At 40.1% G+C, this 12,045-nt stretch overlaps 1 protein-coding gene across 1 annotated transcript in view; it reads right to left on the bottom strand.

Annotated features, from left to right (window-relative positions):
• The window catches only part of NLRP8 (NLR family pyrin domain containing 8), a 49,919-nt gene that overhangs the window by 11,240 nt on the left and 26,634 nt on the right, over positions 1-12,045 (bottom strand). Inside the window, exons 7-8 of the mRNA XM_025365905.1 lie at positions 8,358-8,528; positions 6,209-6,379 (exon numbers count right to left, since the gene is read on the bottom strand). Of these exons, the coding sequence (XP_025221690.1) occupies positions 6,209-6,379; positions 8,358-8,528 (342 nt within the window). The remainder of the gene's footprint in view (positions 1-6,208; positions 6,380-8,357; positions 8,529-12,045) is intronic.

The following is a 12,045-nucleotide window of genomic DNA, read 5'->3' as shown; positions in this document are numbered from 1 at the left end:
CAAAAAAAAAAAAAAAAAAAAAAAAAAAAAAAAAAAAAAAAAAAAAACAGAGGAAAGATCAGGTAGCAACATCTGCCGTTCTGCAATATTTGCTGTTCTGCAGCCTCTGCTGGTGATACCCAGGCAAACAGGGTCTGGAGTGCACCTCCAGCAAACTCCAACAGACCTGCAGCTGAGGGTCCTGACTGTTAGAAGGAAAACTAACAAATGGAAAGGACATCCACACCAAAACCCCATCTGTACATCACCATCATCAAACACCAAAGGTAGATAAAACCACAAAGTTGAGGAGAAACCAAAGCAGAAAAGCTGAAAATTTTAAAAATCAGAGCACCTCTTCTCGTCCAAAGGAACACAGCTTCTCACCAGCAATGGAACAAAGCTGGATAGAAAATGACTTCGACGAGTTGAGAGAAGAAGGCTTCAGACAATTGGTAATAACAAATTTCTCTGAGCTAAAGGAGGATATTCAAACCCATCACAAAGAAGCTAAAAACCTTGAGAAAAGATTAGACGAATGACTAACTAGAATAAACAGTGTAGAGAAGTCCTTAAATGACCTGATGGAGCTGAAAACCATGGCACAAGAATTACATGATGCATGCACAAGCTTCAGTAGCCGAGTCGATCAAGTGGAAGAAAGGGTATCAGTGATTGAAGATCAAATGAATGAAAAGAAGGGAGATGAGAAGTTTAGAGAAAAAAGAGTAAAAAGAAATGAACAAAGCCTCCAAGAAATATGGGACTATGTAAAAAGACCAAATCTATGTCTGATTGGTGTACCTGAAAGTGACAGGGAGAATGGAACCAAGCTGGAAAACACTTCTCAGGATATTATCCAGGAGAACTTCCCCAACCTAGTGAGGCAGACAAACATTCAAATTCAGGAAATACAGGAATGCCACAAAGATACTCCTCAAGAAGAGCAACTTCAAGACACATAATTGTCAGATTCACCAAAGTTGAAATGAAGGAGAAAATGTTAAGGGCAACCAGAGAGAAAGGTTGGGTTACCTGTAAAGGGAATCCCATCAGACTAACAGCGGATCTCTCAGCAGAAACTCTACAAGCCAGAAGAGAGTGGGGGCCAATATTCAACATTCTTAAAGAAAAGAATTTTCAACCCAGAATTTCATATCCAGCCAAACTAAGCTTGATAAGTGAAGGAGAAATAAAATCCTTTACAGATGAACAAGTGCTGAGAGATTTTGTCACCGCCAAGCCTGCCTTACAAGAGCTCCTGAAGGAAGCACTAAACATGGAAAGGAACAACCAGTACCAGCCACTGCAAAAACATGCCAAATTGTAAAGACCATCAATGTTAGGAAGAAACTGCATCAACTAATGAGCAAAATAAGCAGCTAATATCATAATGACAGGATCAAATTCATACATAACAGTATTAACCTTAAATGTAAATGGGCTAAATGCTTCAATTAAAAGACACAGACTAGCAAATTGGATAAAGAGTCAAGACTCATCAGTGTGCTGTATTCAGGAGACCCATCTCACATGCAGAAACACACATAGGCTCAAAATAAAGGGATGGAGGAAGAGCTACCAAGCAAATGGAAAACAAAAAAGGCAGGGATTGCAATCCTAGTCTCTGATAGAACAGACTTTAAACCAACAAAGATCAAAAGAGACCAAGAAGGCCATTACATAATGGTAAAGGGAACAATTCAACAAGAAGAGCTAACTATCCTAAATATATATGCACCCAATACAGGAGCACCCAGATTCATAAAGAAAGTCCTCAGAGACCTACAAAGAGACTTAGACTTCCACAAAATAATAATGAGAGATTTTAGCACCCCACTGTCAACATTAGACAGATCAACGAGACAGAAAGTTAACAAGGATATCCAGGAATTAAACTCAGTTCTGCACCAAGCGGACCTAATAGACATCTACAGAACTCTCCACCCCAAATCAACAGAATATACGTGCTTCTCAGCAGCACATCACACTTATTCCAAAATTGACCACATAGTTGGAAGTAAAGCACTCCTCAGCAAATGTGGAAGAACAGAAATTATAACAAACTGTCTCTCAGACCACAGTGCAATCAAACTAGAACTCAGTATTAAGAAACTCACTCAAAACCGCTCAACTACATGGAAACTGAACAACCTGCTCCTGAATGACTACTGGGTACATAACAAAATAAAGGCAGAAATAAAGATGTTCTTTGAAACCAATGAGAATGAAGACACAACATACCAGAATCTCTGGGACACTTTTAAAGCAGTGTGTAGAGGGAAATTTATAGCACTAAATGCCCACAAGAGAAAGCAGGAAAGATCTAAAATTGACACCCTAACACCACAATTAAAAGAACAAGAGAAGCAAGAGCAAACAAATTCAAAAGCTAGCAGGAAGCAAAAAATAACTAAGATCAGAGCAGAACTGAAGGAGATAGACACACACACACACACAAAAACCCTTAAAAAAAATAAATGAATCCAGGAGCTGATTTTTTGAAAAGATCAACAAAATTGATAGACTATTAGCAAGACTAATAAAGAAGAAAAGGGAGAAGAATCAAATAGATGCAATAAAAAATGATAAAGGGCATATCACCACTGATCCCACAGAAATACAAACTACCATCAGAGAATACTATAAACACCTCTACGCAAATAAACTAGAAAATCTAGAACAAATGAATAAATTCCTGGACATATACACTCTCCTAAGACTCAACCAGGAAGAAGTTGAATCCCTGAATAGACTAATAACAGGTTCTGAAATTGAGGCAATAATTAATAGTCTACCAACAAAAAGAAGTCCAGGACCAGATAGATTCACAGCCGAATTCTACCAGAGGTACAAAGAGGAGCTGGTACCATTCCTTCTGAAACTATTCCAAACAATAGAAAAAGAGGGAATTCTTCCTATCTCCCTAATTCATTTTATGAGGCCAACAGCATCCTGATACCAAAGCCTGGCGGAGACACAACAAAAAAAGATAATTATAGACCAATATACCTGATGAATATTGATGCAAAAATCCTCAATAAAATACTGGCAAACCAAACCCAGCAGCACATCAAAAAGCTTATCCACCACAATCAAGTTGGCTTCATCCCTGGGATACAAGGCTGGTTCAACATACGCAAATCAATAAACGTAATCCAGCATATAAACAGAACCAAAGACAAAAACCACATAATTATCTCACTAGATGGAGAAAAGACTTTCAACAAAATTCAACAGCCCTTCATGCTAAAAACTCTCAACAAACTAGGTATTGAGGGGACATATCTCAAAATAATAAGAGCTATTTATGACAAACCCACAGCCAATATCATACTGAATGGGCAAAAACTGGAAGCATTCCCTTTGAAAACTGGCACAAGACAGGGATGCCCTCTCTCATCACTCCTATTCAACATAGTGTTGCAAGTTCTGGCCAGGGCAATCAGGCAGGAGAAAGAAATAAAGGGTATTCAAGTAGGAAAAGAGGAAGTCAAATTGTCCCTGTTTGCAGATGACATGATTGTATATTTAGAAAACCCCATTGTCTCAGCCCAAAATCTCCTTATGCTGATAAGCAACTTCAGCAAAGTCTCAGGATACAAAATCAATGTGCAAAAATCACAAGCATTCCTATACACCAATAACACACAAACAGAGAGCCAAATCATCAGTGAACTCCCATTCACAATTGCTTCAAAGAGAATCAAATACCTAGGAATCCAACTTACAAGGGATGTGAAGGACCTCTTCAAGGAGAACTACAAACCACTGCTCAACGAAATAAAAGAGGACACAAACAAATGGAAGAACATTCCATGCTCATGGATAGGAAGAATCAGTATTGTGAAAATGACCATACTGCCCAAGGTAATTTATAGATTCAATGCCATCCCCATCAAGCTACCAATGACTTTCTTCACAGAATTGGAAAAAACTAATTTAAAGTTCATATGGAACCAAAAAAGAGCCTGCATTGCCAAGACAATCTTAAGCCAAAAGAACAAAGCTGGAGGTATCATGTTACCTGACTTCAAACTATACTACAAGGCTACAGTAACCAAAACAGCATGGTACTGATACCAAAACAGAGATATAGACCAATGGAACAGAACAGAGCCCTCAGAAATAAGAACACACATCTACAACTATCTGATCTTTGACAAACCTGACAAAAACAAGAAGTGGGGAAAGGATTCTCTATTTAATAAATGGTGCTGGGAAAACTTGCTAGCCATATGTAGAAAGCCAAAAGTGGATCCCTTCCTTACACCTTATACAAAAATTAATTCAAGATGGATTAAAGACTTAAATGTTAGACCTAAAACCATAAAAACCCTAGAAGAAAACCTAGGCAATACCATTCAGGCCATAGGCATGGGCAAAGACTTTATGACTAAAACACCAAAAGCATAGGCAACAAAAGCCAAAATTGACCAATGGGATCTAATTAAACTAAAGAGCTTCTGCACAGCAAAAGAAACTACCATCAGAGTGAACAGGCAACCTACAGAATGGGAGAAAATTTTTACAATCTACCCATCTGACAAAGGGCTAATATCCAGAATCTACAAAGAACTTAAACAAACTTACAAGAAAAAATCAAACCACTCCATCAAAAAGTGGGCAAAGGATATGAATAGACACTTCTCAAAAGAAGACATTTATGCAGCCAACAGACACATGAAAAAAAGCTCATCATCACTGGCCATCAGAGAATGCAAATCAAAACCACAGTGAGATACCATCTCACACCAGTTAGAATGGCAATCATTAAAAAAATCAGGAAACAACAGGTGCTGGAGAGGATGTGGAGAAATAGGAATGCTTTTACACTGTTGGTGGAACTGTAAACTAGTTCAACCATTGTGGAAGACAGTGTGGCAATTCCTCAAGGATCTAGAACTAGAAATACCATTTGACCCAGCCATCCCAGTACTGGGTATATACCCAAAGGATTATAAATCATGCTGCTATAAAGACACATGCACACGTATGTTTATTGCGGCACTATTCACAACAGCAAAGACTTGGAACCAACTCAAATGTCCATCAATGATAGACTGGATTAAGAAAATGTGGCACATATACACCATGGGATACTATGTAGCCATAAAAAAGGATGAGTTCATGTCCTTTTTAGGGACATGGATGAAGCTGGAAACCATCATTCTGAGCAAAGTATTGCAAGGACAGAAAACCAAACACCGCATGTTCTTACTCACAGGTGGGAATTGAACAATGAGAACACTTGGACACAGGGTGGGGAACATCACACACCAGGGCCTGTCGTGGGGTGGGGGTAGAGGGGAGGGATAGCATTAGGAGATATACCTAATGTAAATGACGAGTTAACAGGTGCAGCATACCAACATGGCACATGTATACATATGTAACAAACCTGCATGTTGTGCACATGTACCCTAGAACTTAAAGCATAATAATAAAAAAAGAATTAAAAAGTATATAATATATAACATATTGTATATTTACATATTTTATATGTATTTTAATATATTTATTTATATATGCTTACATATACTTATATGTATAATATATAAAATAAGTATATACATATAAATGATATCTATAAAATAAGTATCTATGTGTCTGTACATATATATGTGTATAGATATGCATGTATGTATCTTTATATACATATATGTATATGTGTATATGCGTATCTTTATATACATAGGTACGTATGTGTATATGCATATCTTTATATACGTAGGTACATATATGTGTATATGCGTATCTTATATATGTAGGTATGTACATGTGTATATGCGTATCTTTATATATGTATATATGTATCTTTATATACATATGTGTGTGTATATATCTCCTAAGTATAAAATTCAATTTCAGAAGACCAATTATATCAGGTATCAGTCTAAAACTGACAAACTCTGTTATCTTTTATTCAACTAGAAGAATATTTTCTAAAACAATTGTTAACACATATTGCTGCATCCCACCCTCAGAGTTTCTGATTTCCTAGGTCCGAAGTGGGGCCCCAAAATTTGTATTTGTCCTGCCCAGGCGAAACTGCTGCTGATCCACACTTTGAGAACCACTGCTCAGAAGCTTCCCAGTTCTCCAATTCAATGGAGGGAACGATCCAGAAACTTAAAAAGACAGCACTTCCCTGTTATATATTCCATCCTGAGAGATGCTTATATACAATTTCTCCTGATCTCATAGGAGGAGATGAGGGGCCACTTACTCCAGGATCTGTAATGTACAGTCAGGGTTCTTCAGGGCCTCACACAGCAGGATCACTCCATCATCCTTCAGGCTATTAAAACTCAGGTCAAGACTTTTCAGGGTTTTATTTTTACAGAGCGCAGAGATCATATCCTGACAGCAATTAAAGGTCAAGTCACACTTTCTCAACCTGCAAAGAAACACAAGTAAAACAAAAAAAAATGAAAACACTGTTAGGTTTTACTTCTTTGTTTTTGGGTTCTGTTTTTATTTGTTTGTTGTTTGTTTTTTGTTTTTGCATAACGGCATACCCAAGATGCAATTAATATACCACACAATTCGCCCATTTAAAGTGTACCAAACATTGGTTTTCAGTCTATGTATAAAGTTGTACAATCATCACCACAATTTTAGAATATTTTTGTAAATTCAGTTTAGAATATTTCTGTTACCCCTCAAGGAAAACCCTGGACACTTGAGAAGCCACTTCTCTCTTCTTCCCTCAACCTACCCCTACCCTAACACCACTAATTTGCTTTCTTTTTCTGGATTTGCCTATTTTTGGCAAGTCATTTAAATGGAATCATACAATATGTGACCTTTTGCGTTTAGCTTCTTTCATCTACCACAATATTTTGAAGATTTGTCCATGTTGTAGCATGAATCAATATTTCATTTAACAAATAACATTCCATCACGTGAATACACCATATTTTCTTTATGCCTTCATCAGAGCACAGACCCAGGTTGTTTCCAGTTCTTGGGTATTATGAGTATTATGAATAATGCTGCTGTGAACTGTGTGCAGGTTTTCATGTGGAGGTGGGTTTTTATTTCTTTGGTGGATATACCTACAAGTGGGACTGATGGTTCACAGATTAAGTCTGTGTTTCACCTTTTGAGGAACCGCCACAGCTGCTTTCCAAAGCAGTGGCACCCTTCCCTGCTTCTTTTCGGGAAGCTAAAAGTATCGATGTTTCGGGGCTATTTTGCACCACCTCATGCCTCTCACAATCATTTGCTGAGATTTACTGTGCTTTGGGCATTGAATTAGGGGATGGGAATTAAAGGCAGGAATTAGGGCCCCTGCCTTTTAGCAGCTCATATTCTCATGTGAGACAAGAAATAAAGAGGCGGATTCAATGGTTATGGTTCAGTGATGTCCTAGTAAACCAGCTCTCTAAAGCAAACAAACAAAAGCCCTAGTGTGTAGTGACTGCCAGTTTCCATGGTGCAAACACTTCTGCCATGGCTGATTTCAAGCTATGAAAATGAACTGCCTTGTGACAGAGCAAGAACATCGTCATCTTGGACAGACACTGCCACTTTAAGTTCCAGCTCCCTTTCTAGCCTCATGCATTTCCAGGAAATCACTTCTCTCCTAATTACAAGTGGCTATAAAGAGCAGACAGTAAAACACAGATAAGACAGCTTGGGCACAGAGGGAGGTTGGGGGGGGAAGTCTCTCAGGTAACTGCCAAACTCCACCCTCATACCATGAGCCCCAGTAAAACAGCAGGCCTTAATAGCACATTCCTTTCCCTTCAGGTGCACTAAGACAGGGAAGCTAAAAGCAGACTCAGTGGATATGCCTGCAGCTGCAGGAAGATGTATGGGAACAGACACACAACCTTCCCTCCCAGATAAGCACAACCAAGAGTCACAGAAGCAGTCCAATCCTCTGATAAACTCTCCCATCCTGAATCCTTAAAAACTCTTAGTCTATAAGAGATTGTAGCTCTAACCTAACTCAGCCAGAAGCCCTTCTTAGGTTTGTTTTCTCTAAAATAAATCTGTCCTTAACTGTCAAGGCACCTTTTGTGTTTCTTTCCTCTTTCTTCAATTCTTACACCTTGAGGTAGTCATTCTTACAGTGATGAACAGATAGATGTCAATATTCCTTAAATTTAAAATACCCTGCAGTCCCTCTGAGTTCACTCCTGGGTATCTTGGTACACAGTTTGAGAACTCTGCCTCTAGATCATTTGTGTCTGAATCAGAAATAATAACCCTCCTCTTTATTATGCTTTCCCCCTCAGTACCAGCACCATGCCTAACATGCAGTAGGCACCTAATAAATACGTGACATAAATGAACATATAACAGGTTCTCTTCATCACCCTGTTCTGCTCCAGGGAGTTCCAAGAAGAAAACATTCTGGGACTTACACCAGCCTCTGCAGAGGACATCTCAGGTGTGACAGGGCATTCCAAATATGCTTGACCCCTTCATCTTTCAACGCATTTTCCGCCAAGCTCAGGTGGGTCAGCATCTTACTCTTCCTGAGACAGGAGGCAAGGCTTTCACAAGAAAGTTGTGTAAGGTTGCAGTTCTCTATCCTATGGGAGAGAAGCACACAGATGACTAAATGGAGAGGGGTCTTTCTCTCACACAGAAGGGTGATCATCTCAATCGGGGCTCTCCCTCTGAATGCAGAAGCATCCTCATACCTCTGTCATCACCACTTGGGACTTCCAAGCTTTAAAGTAAAGGACAGCAGCTTTGATATGGGAATGGTGGGGTGAAGAAATTGGGGATCAATAAAATTGTTAGACTAAAAAGCTTCCGCACAGCAAAAGAAATAATCAGCAGAGTTAACAGACAGCCCACAGGATCGGGGGAAACCAGTCCCTGATATTTCAACATAGGTTCTTTTCTATTTTTGCTAAGTGTCAGCCAGTCTGAGAAATAAAGGGAAAGAGCACAAAAGAGAGAAATTTTAAAGCTGGGTGACCAGGGGAGACATCACATGTCGGCAGGTTCTGTGATGCTCCCTGAGCCGTAAAACCAGCAAGTTGTTATTAGCAATTTTCAAAGGGGAGGGAGTGTACGAATAGGGTGTGGGTCACAGAGATCACATGCTTCAAGGGCAACAAAAGATTACAAGGTCAGGGCAAGATCACAAGGTCAGGGTGAAACTAGAATTACTAATGAATTTCCATGTCCCACTGTGCACACATTGTCATTGATAAACATCTCAACAGGGTTCAAGAGCAGAGAATCAGTCTGACTAGAATTCACCAGGCTGGAATTTTCTTATCCTAGCAAACCTGGTGAGCGCTGCAGGAGGCCAGGGCGTGTTTCATCCCTTATCTGCAACTGCATAAGGCAGACACCCCCAGAGTGGCCATTTTAGAGGCCCCCCTCCCCACCTCCCTGGGAATGCATTCCTTTCCCAGGGCTGTTCATTATTAATATTCCTTACCAGGGAAAGAATTCAAAGATATTTCTCTTACCCATTTTCAGTAATAAGAGAAATATGGCTCCATCCTGCCTGGCCCACAGGCAGCCAAACTTTAAGGTTATCTCCCTTGTTCCCTGAAAATTTCTGTTATCCTGTTTTTTTTTTTTTTTTTTTTTTTTGAGACGGAGTCTTGCTCTGTCGCCCAGGCTGGGGTGCAGTGGCCGGATCTCAGCTCACTGCAAGCTCCACCTCCCGGGTTTACGCCATTCTCCTGCCTCAGCCTCCTGAGTAGCTGGGACTAGCCCGCCACCTCGCCCAGCTAGTTTTTTGTATTTTTTAGTAGAGATGGGGTTTCACCGTGTTAGCCAGGATGGTCTCGATCTCCTGACCTCGTGATCCGCCCGTCTCGGCCTCCCAAAGTGCTGGGATTACAGGCTTGAGCCACCGCGCCCGGCCTATCCTGTTTTAAGGCACCCAGATTTCATATTGTTCAAACACACATGCTTTACGAACAATTTGTGCAGTTAACACAATCATCACAGGTCCTGAAGTGACATACATCCTCAGCTTACAAAGATGACAAGATTAAGAGATTAAAGTAAAGACAGGTATAGGAAATTATAAGAGCATTGATTGGGGAAGTGATAAATGTCCATGAAATCTTCACAATTTATGTTCTTCTGTCATGGCTACATCAGGTCCCTCTGTTCGGGGTCCCTGACTTCCTGCAACACCACAGAGTGGGAGAAAATCTTCACAATCTATACATCTGACAAAGGACTCATATTCAGAATCTACAAAGAACATATTGGCAAGAAAAAAAAATCCCATCAGAAAGTGGGCTAAGGACATGAATAGACAATTCCTAAAAGAAGATATGTAAATGGCCAACAAGCAAATGGAAAAATGCTTGACATGACTAAGTATCAGGGAAATGCAAATCAAAACCTCAATGAGATACCACCTCACTCCTGCAAGAATGGCTATAATAAAACAATAAAAAAAATAGGTGTTGGTGAAAAGGTAACACTTTTACACTGTTGATGGAAATGTAAACTGGTACAGCCATCATGGAAAACAGTGTGGAGATTCCTTGAAGAACTAAAAGTAGAACTACCATTTGATGCAGCAATCCCACTACTGGGTATCTACCCTGAGGAAAAGAAGTCATTATATGAAAAAGATACTTGCACACACGTGTTTATAGCAGCACAATTTGCAATTGTAAAAATATGGAACCAGCCCAAATGCCCGTAAATCAACGAGTGGATAAAGAAAATGTGATACATACACACACACACACACACACACACACACACACACACCATGGAATACTACTCAGCCATAAAAAAGGAAAAAATAATGGCATTTGCAGTAACCTGGGTAGAATTGGAGACTATTTTTCTTTTTTTTCTTTTGAGACGGAGTCCCACTCTGTTGCTGGAGTGCAGTGGTGCGATCTCGGCTCACTGCAAGCTCCACCTCCTGCTTTCAAGCCATTCTCCTGCCTCAGCCTCCCAAGTAGCTGGGACTACAGGTGCCCACCACTGCGCCTGGCTAATTTTTTGTGTTTTTAGTAGAGACGGGGTTTCACCGTGGTCTCGATCTTCTGACCTCGCGATTCGCCGCCTCGGCCCTGCCAAAGTGCTGGGATTACAGGCGTGAGCCACCATGCCTGGTGGGAGACTATTTTTCTAAGTGAAGTAACTCAGGAATGGAAACCAAACATAGTATGTTCTCACTCGTATGTGAGAGCTAAGCTATGAGGACACAAAGGCATAAGAATGATACACAGGACTTTGGGGACTTGGGGGAAATGGTGGGGGGTGGCAAGGGACAAAAGACTATCCATTGGGTACAGTGTACACTGCTCGGGTGTTGGGTACACCAAAATCCCAGAAATCACCACTAAAAAGTTTATGTAACAAAACACCACCTGTTCCCCCAAAACTTATTGAAACAAAAATTAAAACCTGAAAAAAAAAAGACTAGGTGCGGTGGCTCACATCTGTAATCCCAGCACTTTGGGAAGCCAAGGAAGGTGGATCACCTGCAGACAGGAGTTCAAGACCAGTCTGGCCAACATGGCAAAACCCCATGTCTACTAAAAATACAAAAAGTAGCTGGGCATGGTGGCAGGCACCTGTAATCCCAGCTACCCAGGTACTCAGGAGGCTGAGGCAGGACAATCACTTGAACCTAGGAGGCAGAGCTTGCAGTGAGCTGAGATCATGCCACTGCACTTCAGCCTGGGCAACAGACCAAGATTCTGTCTCAAAAAAAAAAAAAAAAAAAATTAAAACATAGAAAATAAATATATGGGATTAAGAGGGAAGAGAAAGGGACCACCAATAATCAAAGAACAAATAGCAGACATGGAGATGGCCTAAGAAGAGACATAATTTCCAAAGTTATAATAAAGGAAAGACACATTAAATACATGGGAAGACATGCAAATTAGAGAAACTAAGATGAACAGTCAGATGATTAAAAAAATAGTCACTAGTAATCAAGGAAATGCAAATTAAAACCGTAAGGTACCATTTCCTGCCCAACAGATTGTCAACAACAGTAACAAAAACACTGATAATAACAACACTTGGAGAAGAATTTGGAGTTAGGGGCACTTTCATACCCATTGCTCTGGCCAATTGGTACACGCTGGAAACAAA

This window comes from Theropithecus gelada, chromosome 19 (assembly GCF_003255815.1).
Source record: "Theropithecus gelada isolate Dixy chromosome 19, Tgel_1.0, whole genome shotgun sequence".
In the NCBI taxonomy this organism is placed as follows: Eukaryota; Metazoa; Chordata; class Mammalia; order Primates; family Cercopithecidae; genus Theropithecus; species Theropithecus gelada.
Note: the sequence above shows the minus strand (reverse complement) of the source record. Positions and strands in the feature narration are given on the sequence as shown.